Here is a 26,166-nt window from a genome sequence, read left to right on the forward strand (position 1 = left end):
CTTCTATGCCTCTCGTCAGTGCAGCATCTTGACAAATTAATTAACTTTTTGTGAAGACTTACATGGCTCAATTCAAAGCTGCTGTATGCAAGTGTAACTCAAAGTCAATGCATATAGACACAAGATTAATATCCAAGCCTAAAAGCAAGTGATTTTTCTCATTTAATAAAACAAATATTTAGCTGTTTATAGTATGATATATAGCTTATGACAGATTCATTTATTGTCAACGGTAAGACGCCTCAAAGAGGTGAAATTCATGCACTTTATCCAGCCATATCACTGTGTGTGTGCTTCCTTGAAAAGGATTTCTTTTTCAGTTCCAGAATTTGAAAAAGTGGCCTCCAGTTGCTAGAAGACATCAGTGCTACATTCCTCTGAAATAATTGACTCAGCTTTTCAAAAGAAAATTCTCTCCTTTTTTTTGTTTCTGGTATCACTGTGGTGATATATTTCCTTTTATATCCTTTGTGCAGACAGTTTATAATCTCACAACTTTTCATAAGAAATGACTATAAAACCCCATAAACATGGGGCTCCAAACGAGCTCCCTAGATTAATTTTGAGATCACAGATTTTAAGCATATTCTAATTCTCACTGGCTTAAATGTCATTAAATTGGTACCCAGGTAAGTGCCTTACTTGGTATAAAAAAGTAGGTAAAAATTTTCTAAATTAGCACATGGCATATCAAAACTCCAAAGAGAAAATAGCCTTTAAGTCCTGCTGAAACTGTATTAATACCACATAAAGGATTTACATGTTAAAGCAAAACTTAAAAGTGGACTTATGGTATTCAAAAATCATTTACCATGTGATTTTCCATCTTTCTGGCCTTTTCACTCTGGGGACACAATTCAGAAGTTAGTTTAAAACACATAGTTGTACAAAATCTTACCTTGCAACCTGCATTCTAGTATTGAAGTCAAGAGATCTCATTGACCGTAAGACTTCTATACAGCCCAAGTACTGTAAGGAAAAAGAAAGAGTTGGAAAATATATTATAATTATGCTTGAGTTCTGGAAGAAAGTGCAACTAACCACTAAAAGACAATGTGCAATTCTTATTTTTACATTTGATTTATCTTTTGTCTAAAGTAGGTTGCTGTGATTATGCTGTTCTATGTCACAGATTTGTTCCAAAGCATTTTGTTTTATTTGTCACATTTTATTCATACTGTTTTATGTTCAACCTGGTCACCGTAATACATTCAATTTATACTGAGTTGATGTGCTTTTTTTTAGTTTTCTTCTATCTTAATTTATCCACTTTAGATACAATCAAAGTAAAAAATAATCTTAATGAGAAAGGAAGTGTGGTAAAGGAAATTTATCTAGTATTGGTTAATAGGACAAAGTTATTTAAAAGGGAGAGAACGAAGTCTCATTAGAACAAAAAAGGCAACTTACAACAGGGAAGCTGAAAAGAACATTAATAACCAAATTTCTTAGTAAACAGCTCAGGGATAGATGTGATTTAGTATTTTCATTTATTATAGTAGTAAAAAGGTGGGAAATGCTAATAAAATATGCTAATAAGCCATGCTGGGAAATGGCTTTAACAGGGTCATTCAAGAAAGGAATTACATGAAGGTTAGCTAATGTTAAGACAAGACCAGACTTTTTGACTGAGATTTCTGCTCTGCATCTCTGTGGAAAAAATGGAGTACTGTTATGAAAGATGTTAAAATTCAACAGTATCTATGACTGGGAGTGAGAAAAACTTAGGTGAATCTTCTAGATTTGCTTCCAAAAGTGGGCATAACTTGCATATGCTAAAGTCTACTGGAGCTAAAGCTCTTGTCAGATATTTGGATGGTGTCTGCACAAGCTGCCTCAAAACTGACAACCCGTGGCAGTATCTTTCCATGCAGGTTAAGTATTCAATCATACAGTTGACTTTTGAAAGTCCAGCGAGCTGGGAGAAGTCTTTACATCATGAGCTTGATTATGGTGATCATGATGCTATTCTAGCACTGTGTTTTTATATCAGCTCTTCTATCAGTTTTTCTCTATTTTCACAGCATAATACAATCTATTTGGGATGAAACTGGTGCAAAAATCAAGTGAGGCCAAAATTTTTGCCTGTTTGGGAATTTATTTTTGCTGAAAAAATAATCTTTTAAGTAGAAAATCACTGCATCAGTAACCATAATATCTAGAATTTCAGCAAAGATTTTCCATAGAAACATGTACGTCATAAAATATTTACAGGCTGAGAGAATATCTAGTTTGTTTTCACATATCCACTATTATTTATTTCTATCAAATGTAATTAAGTCATCAAAACACTGAAAAAAATTAGCTAGACCATCAACTGACTCTTACATATTAAATTGTTTGAACTTACATTACTTATTATAGGACATAGTTTCTGAGAAAGGTTTTCTCAAGATCCATTTCCTAAAATAATTTAGAAATCTGCAAATCTGTATGTTTTGAAAGCTTATAAAATATTTGTGGAAATTGAATTGTATAAAGAGATCCTGGCACATGTAGCTTTCAAGCTAAAGATCATACCCTCAAACTGTCTTCTATCATTGCAAAATTAGACAATCCTTGTATCTTACTACAAATAAAATCTTTTTTTTACATATACTTCTGCCTGAGCACTTAAAACATATACAACTACATTTTCATGCACTGATGAAGGAAGTTAAGCCATTAACTCTATTTTTAATTATCTCAGAAAGTGCTTTCATTTTCTTGGAGAGTAAAGTCTTTAGCATCACTTGGATAACCAGCTGAAATAATTTAACTTATGCCAATAAACAGCAATGATCAATATTTTCGTTTTCTTTCTGTGTCATTTCATTTTAGTCTAGGATCCTTTCATAGATTAATTTTGTCATTATTTATTTCACATGAAATGCTCTTTTAATTAAGTACGCTGTAAATAGTATGACTATTCAAAGGTATCCCTGGGATTTTTTTTGTTAAAGAAATTTAATTCTTTCATCAACGTATTAGTTTAGACCTCTCAATACTAAAACACCCTTGGATTGTACTTGTTCCTTCACTTACCTATATTTGCCACAAGTTTTTTATAGCAAAGTAATTGCACGAGTTTGAGAACCAGGTTCACTATTTTGGAAGCAAACTCTGGAAGGTATTTTGACAAGTACATGCAGGCGTGCAAATAAATACACAAAAAACATGTGCAGAAAAGCCAGTGTCAAAATAAACAGATGAATCAGTAGACAAAGAAAACATACTTAGAAGACGTGCATTCAGACTCCTTTGAGTCATACTACCTAATCTGCATTAACAAAAATAGAGACAAGATCAGACTGAAGGAAGGTCAGATGGAAAAATTACCCTGTACTTGTTTTATGTATATCACAGAGACAGCTGAAGACAACATAGTAAGGCTTGCAGAATTCCTGACTGATCAATGCAAAGATGGCAACTGATTTGCTGAGATAAAAGATGTGAACACTTAATCACCACGGCATGTTTTTGTGATGAAATTACTATAAAAACTGACATTCAAAAGGTCCAAAGGCCAACTACAGGGACATATAACTCACCTACTGCTATGCTTCAATTATTCCCCAAGACCAACACTGCTGTCTAAAAATATCCATTTGAAGTACATCCTGACAAGGATCCACAGAAAGAAGACATACAACCAAGATAGCAAGGAAATAAATTATTCATTTATTTCAACAAATAAATACCCTCATTAAAAAGAAATGCTATCTTTTGCTTTAGGCATTCCATGAAACATTTAAAATATAGTTATAAAACGGTCTACTTCCAAAAAAAGCTCCTCTTCATGCAGCACTTAATGTATATTCTAACCAATCAGCTTCTGTGCAGCTTCTGTGACATTTATGAGGTCCATTCTCCCTCTCATTGCTCAGGAACCAAGTATACTGAGATGTAGCCCACCTTGATGTAGAAGGATTTGGGACTACCAGTTCCAAGCTTTCTCAGATAACATTCTGCTTTCCATTGACTTTCTAATATTTGAAGGAGTTTCCAGGTTGTGTACACTCAAAGGTACTATGTCCCAAGGAAAAATACCTTTCATATAAATGAATACCTTCCCATTCAGAGATTTTAGATTCATAACTTGTACTTTGCATGTTAAACAGTATCTCGCAGGAAGCAGAGTGCCACACACAGGTGGGACCGTGTAGCCCTCATCCCATGTGGTTCCAACATCCTAATTAGTTACAATTTTGACAGGTTAGTGTAAGAGAAGGCTATATGACTCAGATTTCTGGTTTGTCCCATATGCGAAGTTTTGTTCCACAGTCCCTAAAGTACCTGTCTTCTTTATGACTCAAAAAATTCCTTTTCAGCAACTAAAACTTTTGACTGAAGCCTGTGCAAAAGAGAATACTGAGATCTCTCAACACTTCTCAAAAACAGATATGAATACTGGCTGAGTGCCTTTGTGTACTCGGAGAGGAAAAAAGAGGAAAAAAAAGAAAGAAAAGAGAGTAGTCACTGTCAGAGAAGCCTTTTGCTCCAGAAATATGAACAACCTTACTTGGTGCTTCCTAACAAGCTTCTCAAAATACCAAGTTATAGGAAGGATTTCTCCATTATTGGACTGAAAAGCTGGCAGTAAAAACAGGAAGAAATACTTTTATAAAAATGTAGCAAGACTTATTCTACTATTCCATCAGGATGTAGCTCCATACAGCACTGAAGCAGTCCAACCCACATACACATCTAGCAGATGAGTGTCTGCCTTGTGCATAGTATATCTACCCATCCCCTACTCTCAAATGAAATAACAACTCCTTACCTCTGAATCCAAACTACCAGAGTATTATTAGCTCATCAAAATTGCATGGGCACTCTTAGTAAATTGAGATTTACTGTTTTTAATCTGTGTAACCAGATGACCATCATCAGATCTGAGTGGTTCACTACTTTGCAGCTTGTACCTGTCTTGTACAAGTCACGTGAGAGATAACCTGGTTACATCAGCAAAGAGACATACATTTGTATTGTTAGACAAGAATTAGCCTATGCCTTCAAATACTGATGTATCCAAAGTATGTTCTACACATTGCACAGCTGCAGATAACAGCCTGGGGGCACAAAAATTAGATTCTGATTCCCAGGGTTCTGGATGTTATATGGAGATCTAAGTTTCAAAAATAGAAATAAAATAAGCTGGGCAATTCACTGCAATTTTCTCACCCATGGGCTTAGGCTGTGCTTTTGCTTGGCGTGTGCAAAAGTGAAAAAGTGAGTATCATTTTACTTGCCACATCTGGTTCTCATGGGTATCTCAAGTCATACGCCCACATTTTCCTTTTTTTGTTTTTAAAGGAATAGGGGAATTTGTTTGCTTGGACTTGGGGTTTTTATTGTTTTACATTTCATTCTCATTCACCAAAAAGCTAGTCCAGAATTACATTCTGCCATGGAAGTAAATGAGTAGTATGAATTGACTAGTGCTAGTTAACTATGGTTAAGGACTCCCTTATTTAAAAATAGGAGCTTTTATTTCAGATTTTATTGCTACTAATGCAATGAACATTTATTTACGCATAAAAATTACAGTTCCTTCTAATTTCAGGTACCACCATGAACAGCTACAGGAGCTTGTGAAATGTGCACTGGGAGTTCCACAATGTTCCACAATACTGAAAAATTATTTTCAGGTTTGTTATACACCCTAAATCTTATTAAGACTCAAATCCAGATGCCCATTAACAAGCAGGCCATAATACAAAAATAGTAACAGCCCAGGACTTGATTTCAAGATAGTAAGTTTGTCTACATATAACTGTGGATACAATCAAGATTTTTAATATCAATATTGATGTGTGAAAAGGAGAAAACAACGCCCCCCCCCAACAACAACAACAACCCCCCCCAAAAAAACAAAAAACAAACAAAGAAAAAAACCCAAAAAACCCCCACAACATGAAAGCAGCCCAAGCTAAGTTCAATCTGCAAGATCAAAAAGTATTCTATAAAATGAATTTTTCACTTTAGAAAATAATTATGAAACTCAACCCTTCAATCCCTTTTATATCATATTAGATGAAATTGCCAGCTTAACTGAATTTAAAATACCCACTTTCTAAACCACTAAGTAGGAAAAGTAAAAAAACAAACCAACAAACAAAAAAACCACAAAAATTTTTAAAAATTCTAAACAAATATTTAAAGAAATTTAAAAAATACAAGTCTAAGAAGGAACTGTAATCAGAAAGTGTTCTCTCTAATAAAATAAACTAAGTTAAAAAAAAAAAATAGTGCCACAATGCTTCCTAGTTTCTTATTTGTGCTTTACAAGAACATTTATTACCCTGAATACCTTACTGGTTTGACTGAGTCATGCACCACAAAATTATTTAACTCTGCTAATCAGCAAGACATGGGCACAAAACAAGAAGATAGCTTATCAAAAGATAAATTTGCTTCTTTACTTCATATGGAAAGCATAGTGTAGTTCTATGTATTTTATTGATATGATTTGATTGAATTAACACCTGAAAACTTTTAAATATAGAGGTACTGAATTCATACTGAAAAAATGTACATGTAAAGGCCCTTTATAATATCCTACTTGTCATTAATCCAAGGATGTGGCTCGGCTACCCAACTGGAACATAGATCTGGGAATCTGCTAAATCTTTCTGGACTCAATGATTAGCAAGATCTGCACTCTAATGTGCAAATCCCTTTTTTCTTTGTTTTTGTGGGCCTTTTTGTTTGTTGATTGTTTTGTGGAGCTTTGCTTCTCTGTTTTGTGGAGTTTTGCTTCTCTGTTTGTTTTCCTCTTTACCTTAAGAGCTGCCCATTGTTAAAAGGGTGTTGTCAAACGTCATAGGTTGAGAACCATTGTCCTGCCATTATCATGGCAAATATTTCACCCAAACTGCCATAACAGAAGTCTGCAGGACACCCTCTCACTTCAGGTGTTGTTGAAAATACAAAGCATTTGATGAGCAGAAGAGGCAGCCTTCTAAAATGGTGGCTACCATCAGCTGAACAGATAGCAGCAGTGTGGCTAAAAGGAAGTCCTGCATGCACAAAACCATTCAGATTTACGCTAGTTTACCCTGCCACTTTCAGTAGAAGAATGGAATGGAAAATTTGTTCTGTGACATTTCTAATGTAAAGTAAGTTATAATATTAGAAAAAACTGTGGGCAGAACCAAGACTAGATATTCAGAGAGAAATAAATTTGTATAAGCAGTTGTCACAGAGTTTTAAGTAAGCTGCTAGAGATTTCAGTTTCTCTAAAAAGTTTGAATAGTTTGGAATATAAATATATTTGTCTTTAAATCATCTGCTTAACTATCACATAACACCATATCAAAATCTTAGCTAACATGGGTGCTCAGTTAACATGCCCTCCCAGCCATGTCATAGCCTCCTGCTCTTCCTCCCCTTGGCAAGACATATCTTTGTGCATATATGCATGTCTCTGTGCTCTACCAGTATATGCCACAGCCCCCATTCTGTACCTCTGCCCTCTGTTTTCCTGCTATATGCAGAACAGCACACCTGGTTCTGGCAGCAGTAATTCTGTATGAAAGAAACACTGGCAGCCTTGTTATGAATGAGGAAAAGGCCCTATATTTAGACGCTCTCAGAATCCAGCACCAAAAATGTGTCATAAACGTATGCTACCATGAAAAACAGAAAGGCTCTCTTCCATGCTTTCATACTTCTGCAGTTGGTAATTTTTATACCAGTAAGTAATCATGTACAGAGCTTCCAAGTGAATCAATATTTCCCCCAAAGGTTTTTTTCTCATTGAAGAATGCATGTTTCAATCCAGACAGAAAATTCTAAGGAAGGACTGATTGAGTGGAAGTGGAATAAAGTATCTTCTTTAGGGTTCAACTACAGATAAGCCTCAACCCCTCAGTGTAAATTTATCATCACAAAATCCTCCACCAGTAAACCAACAGAGCTTTCATACTAGTAGAAATTATGATGGATATGACTATCAATTTCATCTCTCTTGAAAAACAGGTGGTTGGCTTCTATAGCAATGGATGAGAGAATACAGTTCTCCCAAGAACATCTCCAACTCTGGCCAACATCTTCCCATTTCCTCTTGTACAAGAACTTGCTTCCGGAGAAAAAATAGATTATATGTTTCAATATATTCAGACTAACAATTCTTAAGTGGCAAATGATAGCAAACCCTTTCTATGAATTGTCTTACCCTGTGAAAGTATTCTGGCAGCACCTCACAATCAACTCAACAGTAAGGACTCAGAACCTCTTTAAAAAAGGCAAAATATTCAGCTGGGAAAAGAAGAAGATATTTTATCTTATCGTGAAAAAAATTCTTAAGTCAACAGAGGTCTCATTTCTTGCCAGAGAGGGGAAAGATATAACTGAGAAACAAATCTTGCTTTTGACAATTTTCTAATCTCCATCTCAAATGGGGTTGAAAACAAAACATCTTCAAATAAAATACCTTTTTCTTAATTTCTTACTTGCAGGTGGATGAAACAAGATTGCCAACATCATGCCCCAAAATATTTATGTGGTAGAGATGCTAAATAAACAGGGTCTTCACAAGATTTCAGAAAAATCCCATATTGGTGGCTTTGCATGAACAATATTTCTTATGTTCTTATCTTACAGATAAATGTTTTTGCATGCAAAACCTCAGGCATGTTAGAATCAGAAGCTCACACTGGACAGTGATTTATTCTATTGTTTTAAATGTAAACACATTCTATATTAAGCCTCTATTTTTTGTATGGGCCAAAAATTCCCTTAAAAAAAGCTAAATTTGAGAAAAAAACCCCACAAGTTTTAGTTCTATACTTTTTAGGTTTAATTTAAAAAATGTATCATAACAATGAATGCAATTATTGCAGTCTGAACTGTGATCGGGATACACAAAGCAATCACACGGAGACAAGAGATTTTGCAGGGCAGAGAGTTCCTTCGAGAGAGCCCAAGGCTGAGAGCCCCTCTGCCTGTTTATTTCTTACTTTTTACACATTTGTGGGTCTGGCTGTGGATTGGCTTCTGGAGTTATCACCTCCCAGCCGAATGGCCAGAATGGTCAGTTACAATTGTTTTCAGGTTAGAAATATGCCAACAAAGGACAGAGAATGAAAAACAAAGGGTTTGTTTATGTTACATGTGTGAGAAAGAGCAGAAAATGCTCCTAATATTGTACAGTAGCTAAAAAGTCTGACTACATCTTATGAACAATCAAAAGGCTTTAAAAAACTCAGAAAAACCAGGGTGACACTGAACCACTTAGAGAATGCACTGCAGTAGCACAGATAAATTACTTCATTTTCACAGCTGCATACTTTAATTCAGTGAACACTTTCCACACTGTTTTGCTGCTACCTTGAATATCCACTAAGATAGACTTCCCTTTAAACCACCATGCAGATTAGTTCCAGCAGCTTATGTTCTGCATCAGAATTCCTTTAACACAAACACACAAAAGCTTCTGCAGCCGAAACAATATGCTTCAATAGTTGGAAATCATAATCAGACATTTGAAACTGTAAATATGGACAGTGGAAATATATTTAGCTATTAAAGAACATGTTCTTCCTCAGTCAATAGAGAGTAAGAAAGTCATTAGCAAGTAGAATTTCTTGATGAGGAGCGCAATTAAAGCACAGATTCAGAAGACAAAAGATCTAACAGGTGCTTTTCTACTATGCCAAATACAAACCCATGTAAAATATCTGAAATACATATACTGTTCTGCTTTCTAAACTGTGCATTTGGAGGTGTGGTGTAGGAAGGACTTGTGACTGTTAAAACTGGAAATCCAAAACATGCATGGAGGGAGAGGGAGTACTTTTTTTATATGAATGCCATATGTACCTCTGGTCTTCATCAAAAGAGTTCAACAACTAAACCAGATCTTTTTTCTGAGTCTTTATCAATATTTAACTCTCCTATGCTGAATTTATTGTGTTCTCAGTAAGAGTGCCCAAAAGATGACCTCCACTGTGTAGAAAAAAAAGGGATAAGGGGAGAGATTTCCAAGGCTGGATTTAAATAATGAAAAATTTCTGGAAGGTTTCCTTGCCACATAAAGGCTATGAAGAGGCAGAGCAGCTCTGGGAGGTTGGGGGTACCACCAGGCTCTCAATGGCCCCAAGCAGACTCACTTGAGACCCCTTTTCACCACCATTCCTCAAACTCCCAAAGTCAGAATCAGCTCAGAATTGGCATCTGCAGATTTCAGTTTGTGCCCAACACCAAGCTGTCCTGCCTTTCTATCTCATCCATCTTTTCTTTCCGTTGCACAGTTTATACAATGTTTCCAGTTACTCAGCGCTTGCTGCTTAGTTTTTTGACACATTTACAAAAAAAAAGTTCGTAAAAGAGAATAACACTGTAGCATCTGCATTCAACATGCGGTGACACAACACGGCCCCTACATTTGGTGACAGTGAAAGGCAGTGATTCTGAAATATTCCAATATTCTTCTGGAAGTTACAGGTGTTTCTAAAATGTCCTTTCCATGAAAGCAGCTTGTCTATAAAAAAGAGACAATTCTGTTTCTTGTAATTATTTTATCACAGGTAAGCAATGTCAAATGTCAGTCGGGAAAGATGTTGTCCCATGAGACATTCTTTCCCTTGTGTAATTCCTAAATTAGTAACAGCCAAAAATGGAAGTAAGGGCATCTTAGTATAACAACATATCCAAGGTCTGGAAATGGTGCTGAGCAAGCTTAGACAACATCTTATGATAAAATCTCCCTCTTTTGTTCATGTGTTTGTTATTTAAGGTATTTGTTCAATTTATATCTCCAATTTCAGAATTTATTCTGAGGGAAAAAAAAAAAAAAAAGGAAAAAAAGAAAAAAGATAAAAAATACCTGTATCAGTAAATCCAATGTGATGATGCTGCAGAAAAAAAAAAAAAAAGAAAAAGAAAAAGAAAGAAAAACAAACAAACAAACAAACAAACAAACAAAAAACCCCAAAAAACAAACCAAAAAAACCCACAAAAAACCCACAAAAAAACCCCCAAAACCACAGCCTAGACAGCTGTTTCTGTCTACCTCACACTACTTTCTTTGTGTCACCCTATACCTTGTCTATTTTTATTTTGGTTGCCATTTCTGTCTAATTTCAGATGTGGTTTTTTTCAGTCCTCAAAGCTCTAGCTGTGACTTGGAATGTCTGATTCAGCCTTTTGAGACTGAAATCTCACCTCACCATATGAAAACTTATTTGAAAAAACAAGGGGAATATCGAACTTATTAAATAAACTTTCTAGATTCTCCTTACTGAATTGTGCCTAATCCCTCCAGAAAACAAGGGATGACTGGAAATGCGCTTGCTGCCCTGAGTCCTATTGTTATTCCCATCACAACTCAAGTGGACAGGCTCTGCCTCAGACCTGTCTGCAGCTGACAAAGGTAGAGCTGCATTACATTTTGTCATAAATATATAGGATCAAAAGAAATTAATATTGCACGACTATGCAGAATTACAGAGAAGCAATACTGAACCCCTCTTCCCCTATGAAATTTGTTTAATTTAATGGGAGAGTAAATCATCTTGAAAGAGCATTAGTGGCTGGGAAGGCTAGTTGTCTTTAACACTACACCAAAGCAGACCCAAGCTTTTTCTCATTGTAAACAAGAAAATTTAATATTGATACTCTGTGCATTCACTTGAACTTTCAGCTATAAAATTAAGCCAGGCTGCATCACAAGTATAGCTGTTGTGTTAGTGGAGACAAGATTTCTCTTCAGCTAGGGGAGAAAAACACTGTCACTGGGACAAAGGAGAGCCTTGTCTCCAGCACCACAGAAGGGCATGAGTTTTCCCTGAAGATCTTGATTCATATGTGTGTTTTCTTTGTGTTTGTAGTGGCAGATATTTACATTGGGCACATGATATTCTTACTGTAAACATTGTTGGAAGACAAAAAAAGAAACCAACAATCCAATTTCCAAGGAAAAACAAAGAAGGTATTCTGCCTGAATGCAATTTTACCTCCTACACTAACCAGCTAAATTAATCCAGGGATTTCAAAACTGTAAGACATACACAACTAGCAGGAAAAAAAAATAACTAGCAAGAGTAAAATTTTTGCTTCAAATAAAAATACTCCATGCAAACACTCTAAATGTACTGGAGAACAGACATTCACATTGACAGCTGAATTCTTCAACTCTGAAATCAATACATGCTTTGCTTTCTACAAAACATGTGCAAATGTACAGTAATAGTACTTGATTCATGTAATTAGAATAATATTATAATTAAGACTCCACAGTATGATTTCTGCTTGTAGAATCTGATTTAATTTCTGTGAGAAATGCTCTTTTCCTATTATTGGGCTGTACAACAGATTCACAGTAGTACAGGTCCATGAACATCAAAAGAAAGGTTTTCAGGAGAGCAACAGGCATCAATATCATTCTTTCATAGTCCAAATAACAGTGAAGAAAAAAGGAAAGGATACTAAAAGATCTCTCAGGAATATGGTACAATAGGAGGGATTAATTACTTAAACCAATGCTTAGTCACTTACCTCTCTCTCCCCTAATCTGCATGTATGCAGCTTTAAAAACCCACAGTGATAAGCCAGTTCCATTACTCTTTGTTAACACCGCCTGTGTACCCGGGTTGAGGGTAGCAGACTATGAAGTAAAAAGTCAGTATTCTATCCTATTATTACCATATGACTGAAACACACAACACATTTCTTAAACACGTAAACCTCATTACAAACAGGATGCTCTGGGACTGTGTTTTTTCCTTATTAGAACTATAAGCACAAAATCCTACAGATTATGGTTTTAGTCAGGCCATGCCAAATGATCAGTTATTAAATAACAGCACTACCTCAATTTGACTGACGAAAGTTGAAATTAAATCTGATTAAAAGAAACCCAAAAAACTTGCACATTTTTTTTTCCCACAAAGAAGATAAATATAATCAAAAAGAGAAAAGAAAAATCTTTGTTGTAATGTTATTTTTTTCAGTGACGTCAAATCAGTTCTGGCTAAAACAGAAAGAAAAAAAAAAGAGAAACATTTTTCCAAAGAGTCCTGAAGTCTTCGAGAGGAAGGCAACATATGATGCAGTTTACACTTTGTTAGCTCCATTTAAGGCTGTGCTTTGCAGTCTGGGTTAACCACTAAAGAGGCACAGCAATTCAATTCATCTCTAAGCACACACTTAACTTCCAGTGTACAAAGGTAGCCTCAATTGTTTCAATGAGAATGCTCCCGTAAACAGTGTCATGCAGGAATGTTTGCAGAACTGAAGCCTTTACTTGGTGATGTGTTTGAACAGCTTCACAATGATGTGTTTTCCACATCAGATATAAACTGCTGTTATTCCCTTACAAGGAATGGAAGTGCTAAAATGTTAAGGAAATAATTGCAGTTAGGATTATATTCTTTGACTACTTTGCTAAATAATAATAATTTAACGTCCTTTTAATTGAAATATAATTGGCCTGACTTGCAGTGATTCTTTTGGATGAAACAGTTCTTCCTTCTCTCGCAGATACTATATTTCTATTTGCTTTTTAACACTAGATTTACCCAGGTCTGTTCTATGCTACTGTATTGACTTTAAATGTTACTGGCTTTTTCAGATAAATTCTTATAGGTAGATAAAATTATACAGTATTTTTGTTTATTTGCTTTTGAACTGCTGAACAACAGCATTTTAAACTCATTGACACTTGTTACAATATCCAATCACAAGTTACTTGAAGACAGAAATGCATTTGCCTCTTGACTGTTGTGCTCTTATTTAAATAAAACAAACTCCAAAATGTCTATAACATTACTTAACTACACTCATCAGTAGATATTTATCATTGGAAATAACAGTTTACATTGAAACATTTAACTGTTGTTTCATTACTCCATTTTTTACACTTTTTTTATTCTATGCATTTGTTTTTCTGACAACATGAACTTCTATAATCTCTCCCTGTAGTAATCAATCCCACGACAAGGAAAGCACCAAGATCTTTAAGGAATTCCAGCACAGTAAGCTACTTCCCCCTCCTCCTGTCTTCTCCCCCCCACCCCCCCCTCCATTAATTCATTATTTATTAAACATTAAGTAGCATCAAGTGAGATTTCAGTACCTGACTACTTTATGTCCCCAATATGGTTATGGCCATTGCCTAATTTGTTACTAAAATGTTTTTTAGGGTTGGTTTTGTGAAATTTTTAATGTTATAATATATAAAAGTGCAACATGAAATCCACTGGGAGGAAAAAGTGTAGAAAGTGCCAGTACTTTTATGGCTGAAAACAATTCCATTGCAGCAGACCATGGAGATCAGAATATAACTACAGTTTGCCATAAACCTACACCCTTTTAAAGCATTAGAGTTACACTGCCTATTTTAAAAAAGAGTAATATGTGAAAATGTGGGAACAGAGGTGAAATTTCAGATTTTTCATACATTGCACATAGGAATTTTGGAATTTTGTGTCTCTTCAGAAGATTCCAGTGTGAGCTATCAAACTGCCCAGCAGTTACAATTAACCCTGTCCCATGACAAATTTTCTGGTTTAAGTGTGGATTAATGAGAAAATTGTAACCTAGTGCACATTTACACACACGCATATACAAAAATCTAATTTTTGTCTCATTTAAAAAATGGCATATGGAATTTTCTGAAAGGCATATGGTACTAATTAAACATGGTATGAGTCCCCCAGACAGTCAGTATAGCCATGATGTATCCAAGGAATGTTTCCCCTCAGTATACATTATCTGTGTATTGATTTGATGGCCTGATTGGATAAAAGCCTTGGTATCAAACAATGTTTAAGGGTTTGGGAACTGTACTTCTATTCTTATCCATATGAATGCAGCAGTTGCCAAGGAAAACTGTGATAGTTAATAAGCAAGCAAATTAGGAACTAATCAGGACCAGTTTATCTTCATTCATTCATTAACCACTTATTTTGGTATTTATTTTCAATCTTTCTTTTTACATTTAGAGCACTGTTCTGTGATTCTTATGCCAGAAACCACAAAATTAAAGTCATCATTCTGGTTTTTTTTAACAGAAACAATAAACTAGATTCCATACATTTTAATGACTAAGAAACTACAAACACCTAAAAGTAAGTTGATTGATTTTGAAAATTCTGATATATATAGTGTGTATAAATACACTTTCATCCCATCATCAATAAGTAAATAGTTGTTCTATTATCCTGTTAAGTATAGGTAAATTACTATTTGTAAATGTTAGTCCACTTCTAATAACTTTAATTCTCTTTTCAATTCAAGGATATCAGCTTCCTCTAGCATATAGTAGGTCAACTACTGAAAGGATTAAGAAATTGAATGCTGTGTTTGTTCTGATTCATAGCGATCACTTCAGTTAAAACTAACAGCAGCAGAGTATTCCCACAGTCATTATTTGGCTTATAGTATCTTAAGCAAAATAAAAAGTAAAATGGTTGAGTCCTCTGAGCTAATGTGAAAATGGTAAATGGCTTTCTGTTAACCAGAGTATTTCTGTGCAAAAAAAATCAGAGTCTGAACTACGTCTAGCATCTGTGGGTTATTTTCACTGAGACACTTCTTGAAGAGTTACAGAGAAGCAGTTGTGACTTGAAAGGTAGCACTAACTCCTTTGTAGTTTAGTAAATTTCAGAGTAGTAAAAAAAGACTGTACAATTTCAATAGTGCTCTGAACTGGCCAACCTACTCAATCTACTACCACCTGCTAAATCTATTAACACCACTAACACAAAGAAACGAAAACTGCTTCCTTAGGCCCCCAACAGCTAAATATGCACTCTGCTTTTGATAATGAGACTTGAGAAAAAAGCAGTGAGAGTTAAGTAAGAAGGGTGCCACTCAGTTTTAAATCAGCCTGAAATAAAGTCACCTGTGACACTGAAAAAAAAGATGACACTAAAAATAGACCTGTCATATTAATAGCATGCTGCAAAACAGTTTAACACTTACGATACAAAAGCCTTTTCACCATCAAAACATGGCAACTGAAGAATGAATTCTGGACAATAATGTTATTTTTACACTTTCTGCACACTATGCTGAAAGGTGTAACCAGACTCTTACCTAACTACAAAAAAATTGCACATATGTAGAATCTTGAAGGTTCTACTTTAACAGGTGGTTTCAGAATATTTTCAAAGCATATGGAAACATTACATTTACCCTGTAAACTTAAGATCCTCTGCTCTTGACATGCTGTATCAATGAACTAAAAAGAGCAATAACATTTAAGGTGGCTGAATGCTCATTATGTAAAACAAGCTGCATTTTCCTGCTCTACCCACATTATTTCTAATTGTGAAACAGATTAAGAACTGTGCTCTCTGCCTTACTGCTCTAAGATTTCAAATATCATTTCATTTTAAAAAAACACTCACCCTTAAAGGTTTTTAAAGCTGAAAAATTCATGCATGATTAACAGTTCTCACACAAGAGTCTTTCTTTCCTCCTGTATATTGCACCAGACATATTGAAAGCCTACGTATACAAGATATACATAGTATGCAAGATGACACTGAAAACCTGAATTCAGAAGAAGGCTAAAAAAACCCAAATCAAATCAGCTTTTAGCTTAGGAACAAGATTTCTATGCAGCTGTAGAACATTATTTGCAGGTTTGCTTTAATGTAACAAATAAATACAGCTTCCCAACCCTTCCTTCCTACATTTACATTTCATGTATTATGCACAAAAAAAAAAAAAAAACCAACAAACCCACAACCAAAACCAAACCAAACCAAACCAACAACAACAACCACCAACCCCCCCCCCAAAAAAAAACCCACAAAAAACCCCAAACCCCCAACAAACCCAAAACCAAAAAAAAACACCAAAAACCAAAACACACACAAAAAACCCCAAACACCAAAACCACTAAAAGAGATCCTTTCAGCCTGACTATCCTGGCAGCAAAACCAGCAGAGAAATTTTCACTGATAAAAACAGAGAATGGAAGAAAACAGACCAACCTTCACAATGTACGTCACACCAGGTCCCAGGATCTTCTCACTCGAGTGCAGCCATCCTTGAGAGGATTTATTCACAAAACTGCTAGTTTGATTCCAATCTTCACCTCCCAGGTGCATTTCCTCTGACTGTGCTTTTTTCCCCATACTCATCTTGCTCACGTCCTGCTGAGAACACGAAGTGGCAGAGACAAGGTTACATGTGCTGTCTGAAGCCCCTGCTGCTGAACTAGAAGCACTCGAGCTTCCCTGCAATTTCGAGACAGCAAGCTCCTTTACTGCTGAGGAGAGGTTTTTGATACCCAAAAAGCTGCCCGTGCTAGACAGTTTCAAGTGGGACACTTTATGGATGAGGGTACACAGGGTGGTGGGTCCATCTTCTTGGTCCTTGCGGAGACCCTCTGGTGAGACCAGGTACGAAGGTGAAGCTGAAGTTGTAGAAACTGCTGAGACCTTGCTGTTCATGGGCAAATTGTGAATAAGATCATCAACAGATGTCACAGAATCATTCCTGAAGCGGTTATACTTGGTACGTTGAAGCATGCCCTTCTATCTGCTTTCCTGCATATGTTCTGGCAAACCTGATGCCACTGCAGGAGATGCCTGTACTAACATAGCAAGCAATTCATAACAACACAGAGGATTAACAAGAGTTTAGGGTAAAAAAGAAAAGAGTATAAGAAAAAATTTCTTTTGGTTCCCTGTTAAGGTTGGGTGAAGTAACAGTTTTCTGTGACTGAGATCCCAGTCCTGCTTAGAGCTGCCAACTCGCTCACAGCAAAAGCATGACTCACACAAATGAGAAGGACCCTTTTCAACAAAAGGCTGTGAACACTGCAAATCACTTCCTGTAGCCAAAAAAAAAAAAAAGGAGAGAGAAGAAAAAAACCCACATCCACCCACTTACAGCACACTAGCACCAATCAATTCTCAAATTCTCTTTTCCTATCTTCTCAAACAGATATTTCCTCCCAATCTTTAATTCTTATCCCCTCCCACCACCCTTTTAGTACCAAAGGCAATTACCTTTAAAACTGTATTAACAGACTTTATGAAACACCACACTTTATTCATCTGTTAACATGTTCTTCCACCTCACATATTTGTGAAACTATAAAGAAATCACAATTATATAACAAATATCTGGATTATATTTGCATAAATATAATCCCCCTCTCCTGCCCCTGCAGCAGAACACGGACACCTTAAAGGTTTTCAGAACAGATGAACAGAACTAAAGAATATATTCATTTTTTCCACAAAAGCAACCTAACAGTGCCTTTTTATCATTGCTATCCCTCACAGAAACTGTTATATACAAATTTTGATAGAGAAAGAAATCCTTCTTCCCTGTTACTTCACAGGAACATTGTATTTTAATGCAGGAATTGCGTAAGTACCTATGTGTGAAGAAAAGTATTTTTCTGATGTCCGACAACAGGCTTAACTGATGTTTTTCTTTCACAACTGATATTCACTCCGAAGAAAAACATGAAGAGGATCTTCAATTCACTGGAATGTTAGGTTTAATTCTGAAAAACTGAAAAATCCCTGAAAGAATATTAAAAAGTCCAGGTAGCAGCAAAATGACATCCTGCAGTGAAAAAAAAAGAAAAAAAAAAAAGAAGAAAAAAAAAGAAAAAAAAAAGCCTTTATTAAGCATAAATGTCAGTCACAAACACTTGATCTGAAGAAGTAGCAAAACATGCAGAAAAAAGATATTTTATTTCTCCTGCAATTTTTTTAGAAGTCCAAATGTGTACAGTATTGTGATACACAATGCCCATCACAAGCCATATGGCTTTTTCCTATAAATCAATATGCTTTGAAAAACATTTTTTGGATGTAGGACAACACACTGCATTATAAACAAATTCAGACCAGAGAAGTTGCATAGTGCAAAGTAATTTTTAAAATAAATTACTGACTGCAGCACAACTTAAAGGAAAAAAGCCCATGGAATTCTTTCCTTCTCCTATGACTAAAAGCTGCAGTATACAAACTACAAATACAGCGAAACAGCCGGCTTAAATACAGGTATTTAATTAGTATATTCATGACATACTGAATTAAGTCAGCACCTCTTATCCCAGCAGTGATGAATAATGGCAATGTCCTAGTCAATGTAAAGCAGTTTTCTATTGATCTGCAGAACAGCCTTTCATCACCACACTGCAAACCTGCTACAGCATCCTCACAGCATTCATTCCTCTCGTCATCCTCCTAGCACAGCAACAGCAAATATACACACCACAGCCTATTTTTACGTTTCTCTACTGCCCAGAAAACCCTACTGCTCCCGAACGGCTCTCCTCATTAGAAGCGGCCAGCAGGACTGCAAAATGTGAATGAGATGCTGCGCGTGTGAATGAAAGGGCTGGCTAGCATCCCCACATTTCTGTGAATGAAGGGAGGCCTCGCAGCCTCTGCCAGGCAATCCCTTGGGTGCTCACCAGCCCAGCCAATACCAGCCGGCTTTGATGACTCATTCAGCAAAGCCTTGCTAAATAGTGGAAGATCCCATTTCCAGCACAGGCGGCACCTTTTTTGCTGCAACACCAGAAAATGAAGCCGGCATGTCAGCAGACGGGAGTTGAGTCGCGAAAACCCCGTGGAAGACAGGGTGTTGCCAGAGAAATGTCTGGGGTGTCCACAGAAGTAGCAGGTGAGGAAAAGCGTGGCATCAGATCTGTGTCTCTCCCCGACTGTATTCATTCAGCCAATTCATTTACATCCAGGAGAGGAACATGAATGTGCACATTTCGCTTGATATTCGATTGCTCTCTGAGAGCCTGCAGATTCACAATTTTTACAGGTTTGCCTTCAGAGACGTCTTACAAAAACAAAAACAAAACAAACAAACCAACCCCCCACAACAAACAAACAAACAAAACCCAAACAAAAATGCCACCCAACCAACAAAAAAACCACCCCAAAAGGACCACAAAAACAAAGCCAAAGCCCTCCCAGAAAAAAAAAAAAAAAATTGCATATACTTATTTCTCCCTTATCTACCCTGTTACCACAGCAGATATTTAAAGGCAGTATGATAATCACTCCAGGGAATGGTAGGCAAGGGGAAAGCTAGAGCATAAAAGCTTTCCAGAGTACCAGCAATGGTCCAAATTTTGAAACTTTCACTGGACAGCTTCCAAGGCATCCATTGCATGCAGAATTCTCCTGCAAATCTGACATAAGACCCTGCAGAGGAGTAGAAGCTACTGAATTACCCAGTGCTTAAAATCCAGTGCCTATTTCAGTGTCTGATTTGGGAATCTGTCTCCATTATAAACCCAGTCCTATGGTAGGAAAACTGAACTGTTCCCAAACCTTGCCTTTTGTAGTTCCTGGGACTAGAAATAGTACATAATTTTGCCCTGCAGGCAGCAGGTTCAAATCCAGCTCCAGGAAATAATGAATGAAATTAGGAGACTGTGTAATAAGCATAAACTGCAATTTAAATTAGGATCTAGCTCATTCTAGCTATTGCCAGAACATTTATAATGTCCTCTGCATTTCCAGCACTCTGTCTGGAGTTTGCACACTGACTTTACCATGCCTACCTTAAACAAGCTTGTTGCTGCTGTTATCATAGCAAGAGAGCATGACATTCAGAGCACAATTTCTTTCTTACGTCTATTTGCAACCCGTGCTAAGTCAGCACGTAAAGTGGATCCAAGTTGAAAATGAACTTTTTAATTTTCTTCTTTTTTTGCAGGCCTGTCAGCCAGATACTACAACGTGATTAATAAATGGCCATGGAGCAATTAATAAAATGGCAGGCGGAAATTCAATGTCAGTTAGTGAAAAATAATATATCATCTCAGAAATACATGCACAGTCAGAGGTGTACTGACAAATGCAGCATTTCTTACACACTACTGGTAATTTTGGCATCTTAGACCATTCTTTCTTTTTTGGTTTTTTCCTGGGATTTTTTTTTTAGCTTTGTTTTCTCATGGGTACTCTTCTCACCCTAATTCAGTTCTTGTTTCATGTCACTGTTCCTCCTTTTCTTCCTCCAAGCAGCTCTTGGGGCTTATTCTTAGCTGTGACCTTTTTCCTTCTGTCTCTAAACTACCTCTGCAACTACTAATTTTTATTAACCACAAAGGGTAAGAAAAGAAATTATGCTGGGGGCATGATTAGAGGGAGAAACTACATTTTGCTGAGGTTTAAACAGTTTTAAATTGCTGCAAACATAGGAGTCATTGCCAATACACAAGCCAAATCAGGCAGGATTATGTGACCACCATAAAGAGGAAACACATGGAATACCACCCCTATGTTCCCCAACCTACAGTAAGAAACGCTCCAGAATGCAAAAAAAAGGGTAACTTTCAGTAATCATATTCAGAGAAATATTAATCACATAATCAGAGTCAGCAAAAATACCTTGTTCCATTAACACAGTGTGGTCAAGTATGTACTGTATACAAAAAGTGCTAGAAACTTGAAATTCTGCTGAAATATTTGCATTTTCAGAGTTATTGCCTGGTAGCAGTAAGATTGCTTGCAGGCTAAATTGAATTTAAGACAAATGAGAAAGACCTTGACTCTGGACCAAAAAACCCCTCCAAACTGAATTTGGGTTAGCTAAGTTATAAGAAACACTGAATATGTCAGACAGACATAAATATGGGTGTTGCTAAGAGTTTTCATACTACACAAAAAGTAGTCATAGGGCATCATAGTTAACATTCCTCTTTATGACAAGTCCTAAACGATTACTGTTACTGTGATGTAACATTAAGCCATCATCAAATAGGATGCTATTCCTTACATTGTAATATGACGGACACAAGTGTTAATGATCTGCTTTTCTAAATGTTCTTGCTGAATCTTCAACATCAACAAGTGGTCAATTCCTCAAAAGAAAAGGAAGCATTTCTATAGTACAAATATTTCTAATACCCTGTGGGGATTCACCCTCTTTTGATAATTAAGAAGGAAAAACACCAGCATTCTTTGCACAAGAAATAGACATATATCAGTAATCTCTTGCCTGTGTATTTAATAATCCAGCTTTCTTTATGTGAGACAGCCTCAAATGATGTAGTTAACAGAAAAGCAAGATAACACCAGGATAAGCTAAAAGGCATTATGCTCTAACCTTCTGTAATGGTTTTAATTTAATAAAACCGTGCAGAAACACTAATTAATGTAGGGGTTTTAGTGTTAATATTTTTGTGGGAGGGAGAGATTAGGAGAAAAATAAACAAAGTTGGCTTAAGCTTAAAAATGAACAACAAAAAAGTTTTATTAATACACACTAAAAGAATAGAAAAAAAGAAAGCTGGAAAAAACTAAAAGAGCATGAAACTTTAAAAACACGCTTCTTTCTTCTTACAAACTACAAACTTACAAACTTTCTTACTGAACAACACAGAAAGACACAACTTATGATTTTCAGTCAGTTTCACTACTTAGACATAACTACACATTATTTTAGGAGAAGAGTCCTTCTAAGATTTTTTATGACGATGTTTCCTTACATACAAATCCACTGCCGCCCGGAGTTTTCGCAGGCTGTGATGTTCTATCCGCAGAGCTTCTCAGTGTATCTGGGGTATTATTTACGAATACTTCTTCTGATCTAAAATTATCTTTGTCTCAAAAGGCTGAGACCTCCTTTTTGACCCAGGAGCGAGGGTTTCACAGTTCCCAAATAGATCGCTATTACACCAGTCCTTAATTTTGATTAGAATAGCATTCTACCCAAATAATACTAAGATGCTTTAAAGAACAGTTCATTTCTTCATAATTTACCTTAGAAGAGTCCGGTTAAAAATGTCCACTTCTTCAATCCTATTCCAATATTATTATTTCTTTTACTTCTCATCTAACTGACTTCATGCAGTGCCTGTTCCACGAACCTTCTGTTTTCTTCTTTCTTTTTTCTGTCAAGGAAGAATTGTGCTTTAAAAGTTCTGTGTTGCTAAGAAAGGGTTAAGTTTACTTGGGCTTGCAAAAAAGCCACGTGCACACGCCGGGCTGGTAGAAGAAACCGGCAAATGTCCTTTTTTCTACCCCTTGGTCTCGTCCAGGGCGGTCCAGCTCAGAGCTATCACTAAGCTGCAAAGAAAGCCTTCACCCGAGCTGCTTTCATGGGAGCAGCAGTTCTCAGAGGGCTCGGCAAGGCCCGGCCCAGCCGCCCAGAGGCAGAAGGGCTTGACTTAAGCCTTCCCCTCCCCGCCCCCCGCTGCATTTGGGGGGCGTTCTCAGAAGCCTGGCCGGGCCCGGCCCAGCCGGAAATAGGGGAGCTAACCTGGGCTCCCCCCGCTCTCTATGCAGGCAGCAGCTTCTGAAAGCTCAGCCGGGCCCGGCCCGTCCGCCCAGAGGGGCAGCAGAGCCCGGGCCGGGTCCGGCCTGGGCCCAGCTCAGACCACGTTGTTACTTCATGGAAGGTCACTGAAGCAAGAGAGCGGGCGGTCAGCTGCAAATAAGTTTTAAATGTTCCTTCCAAAGTCGCACTGACAATTCTCATTAGTCAACTTAGCTGTCAATATACCAGCCTTCTTTCTGATAGGTCCTTGTCCTCCTCCCCCCAACCTATGCCACGGTTAGGGCAGGGAAAAAACATTTTACATTTCTCTATATCTAGAAAACAAAATTGTGCTAACCTATGATACCTTCTTAAGAAGTATGTAGCTATTTTAATTTTAAAAAATGTCAAAACAATTCTATATGTTCTGTTTGTACATACTTAATATATCATATTCTGTATTCCTCTGTTTCTCTAATCTACCTGCCCACAGAACTCAATTACATCCTACTGTGATTTCAAGGGGGGCTCATCCCATAGCTGCAAAAATTATTGAAAGGCACTGAACTTCCTGTCAATGCCAGGACTATATAATTCTACTTCAAAACATTTTTCAGGAATCAAAGCATAGGCTGGGCTCACATCACCTAGATATTTTTTTTCCCTAATGAGTGTTTTACTCTGACCTCATCTTGCTGTTCTACTGTCCTAAAAAACCCTGAGGGCCTGTAAGTAAAAGGTGTTATTCTCCCATGGCAGAAAAACAAACCGTTAACCAACCAAACAATCAACAAAAATACAAGGAACACCCCCTTCCCCTGAAAAACCCAAACTATTCTTATTGAAACCAAAACTATTCTAACAAATCCCAGTTAATTTAGTTAAAAAAAAAAAAAAAAAAAAAAAAAAAAAAAAAAAAAAAGAGTGCTATAAATTGCCCCCACCTCCTTTTCATCCTCACCCCTTTTCTTTCACTGGATCAGAGTTTTGCTGTTTCCGTGGCAACATTATTGCTAAGGGTGGGTTGCACCAGGAAATGGGAGCATTATCTGTGGTTTTGCAAATTATTTCTCTGGAAAACCATACTGTTGAAAGTATTACTATTCAAGATCAGTGATTATTAATCATTAATGATCAACTTCCAACTTAAATTACATCAGTGGAGTATAAAATTAAGGTCTCAAATATGCATACAAATTTTTGTGCAGATTCTTATATTTTGAACCAAAAGCTGACCCAATGTTCAGGAGGCTGTTTTTTTCTGTTAGTCGGAAATACTGAAACCATTTTGTCTTAAGACATGTTCACCCATTGAAATATGACATGAAATATTTGGAAGAAAATGAAACCCGTAGTTCCTTCTGCTCCATTAGTAGTTCCCAAAAGCCTACTGTTTTAAGTCAACACTACAAAAGTTCACAGGAAAGATGCATCTGAGAAAATACCCAAATCTGAACATGTCACTGAGCTTTTGTAAGAAATGATCAGGCAGTGAAAGGCATTGAAATCCACAAACCAACACTAAACCCACACTTACAAACGCCCAAATTTTAATTATTCCTTTCTTTCAGCCAGACATTGAAACTAGAGCATTAGCAACAGTGCAACAGAACTGTATATCCTAAAAACCAGACAATCTAAAGCTCTGCCATGTCTGTTTGGCTGCCTGCACCCAACAGAGACCTCGGTAGATAACAGGTCTTTTCCAGCCCAAAAGATCCTGTGTTTCTATGGCTTTTACTCTTTCTCCCTGTCCCAAGCTTCCACCCTCCACACCAGGAGTCACACTAGCTGGAGCCTCACCGTAGAGAGGGACCCTGCCCTAAGAAATATATCCCAGTCACATTTTCTTTTGCGTCCACAAACTGCAGCATGGTGTACAAAAGGTACTGCATTTGTTACAAGTGGGCCAGGAGACCAGCTCCTTTTTAAAGGCCTTTATTAAGGACAGCTCTGTGTGGGGAACTCAAGGGGTTGCGCACACCACCGCTGCTCCCGATGGACGACGCAGAGGAGGAGGTGGTTCAGTTTTGCCAGCTGGCAGAACTGGGGCTCTGTCCTCACGAGAGTCCCTAGGAAGACAATGCTGGCTCGAGTCTAGGGGGTGTCCTTTTTGTCAAGAACTGACAGGGTTATGGTGATGACACAGGGCTGGCTCCAATCGATGATCCGAGGGTCCTTACTGTTTTGCCGTGTTAGAGTTGTTATTTCCAGTCCTTAGTTTTCTGGTGGCTCAGTCATCTTTAAGGGTCTTTTGGGTTAAGTGCACCTTAATTTGCATATGGCCTTGGGCACACAGTCTCTTGGGAGCAGAGGTGGTGACACCCGAAAGAAAGGGAGTATTGACATAGAATAGGGAATAGGGAATAGAGGTACAAACGAAAAAGTTTTTGCTTACAAACAAACAACAGTTAATTAACTTATGCAAACTTAGAACAGTAACCCTTTAACAGTAACTAAGAGCCCATATTTTAGGATTTTATTTCTTACACATTGTGAATAAAGTAATGAGTAGCCCATAACATGGTTCCATTCATTCATACTGATGGAAATTATGCTTATTCTGGGCATAGATGCATTAATGTCCATGTGTCTCCAAGTGTTTCTATTTTAAGCAAACAGAAATACCTGTGGTTTGGAGGAGAAAGCAAATAGCAACCTAGTTCACTGACAAATTATGGAACAACTTTTTGTACTATCTTCTTCAGATTGAAAGCCAGCCATTTACTTATTTTTTAACCTAGCACCTTTATGGTTCTCATTCATGAAATGCATTTAATAATTCAATAGTTTTCTTTTCTACATTGTAAAAAGGTGTCTATTTTTTTGTTTTGGTAGGGTTTTGAGTATTTTATTTTCATTTTGTCCATATCTTATTTTCCTAGGAAAGTTTTGCAAAACTGATTTTAACCCCCCCCCTCCCGCCCCCCCCCCCCCCCCCCCCCCCCCCCCCGTATATGAAATCTGACTTCACAA

The 26,166-nt window shown here is 36.9% G+C and overlaps 1 protein-coding gene across 1 annotated transcript in view; it reads right to left on the reverse strand.

Annotated features, from left to right (window-relative positions):
- SHC3 (SHC adaptor protein 3) overlaps positions 1 to 23,331 on the reverse strand; it is a 57,696-nt gene extending 34,365 nt beyond the window's left edge. Inside the window, exons 1-5 of the mRNA XM_040091139.2 lie at positions 23,194 to 23,331; positions 22,695 to 22,825; positions 18,326 to 18,519; positions 16,929 to 17,533; positions 899 to 969 (exon numbers count right to left, since the gene is read on the reverse strand). Coding sequence (XP_039947073.1) covers positions 899 to 969; positions 16,929 to 17,468 — 611 coding nt within the window. The 5' untranslated portion in view covers positions 17,469 to 17,533; positions 18,326 to 18,519; positions 22,695 to 22,825; positions 23,194 to 23,331. The remainder of the gene's footprint in view (positions 1 to 898; positions 970 to 16,928; positions 17,534 to 18,325; positions 18,520 to 22,694; positions 22,826 to 23,193) is intronic.
- Positions 23,332 to 26,166: the final 2,835 nt, after the last annotated feature.

The sequence above is a fragment of the Hirundo rustica genome, chromosome Z (genome assembly GCF_015227805.2).
Source record: "Hirundo rustica isolate bHirRus1 chromosome Z, bHirRus1.pri.v3, whole genome shotgun sequence".
Taxonomy (NCBI): domain Eukaryota; kingdom Metazoa; phylum Chordata; class Aves; order Passeriformes; family Hirundinidae; genus Hirundo; species Hirundo rustica.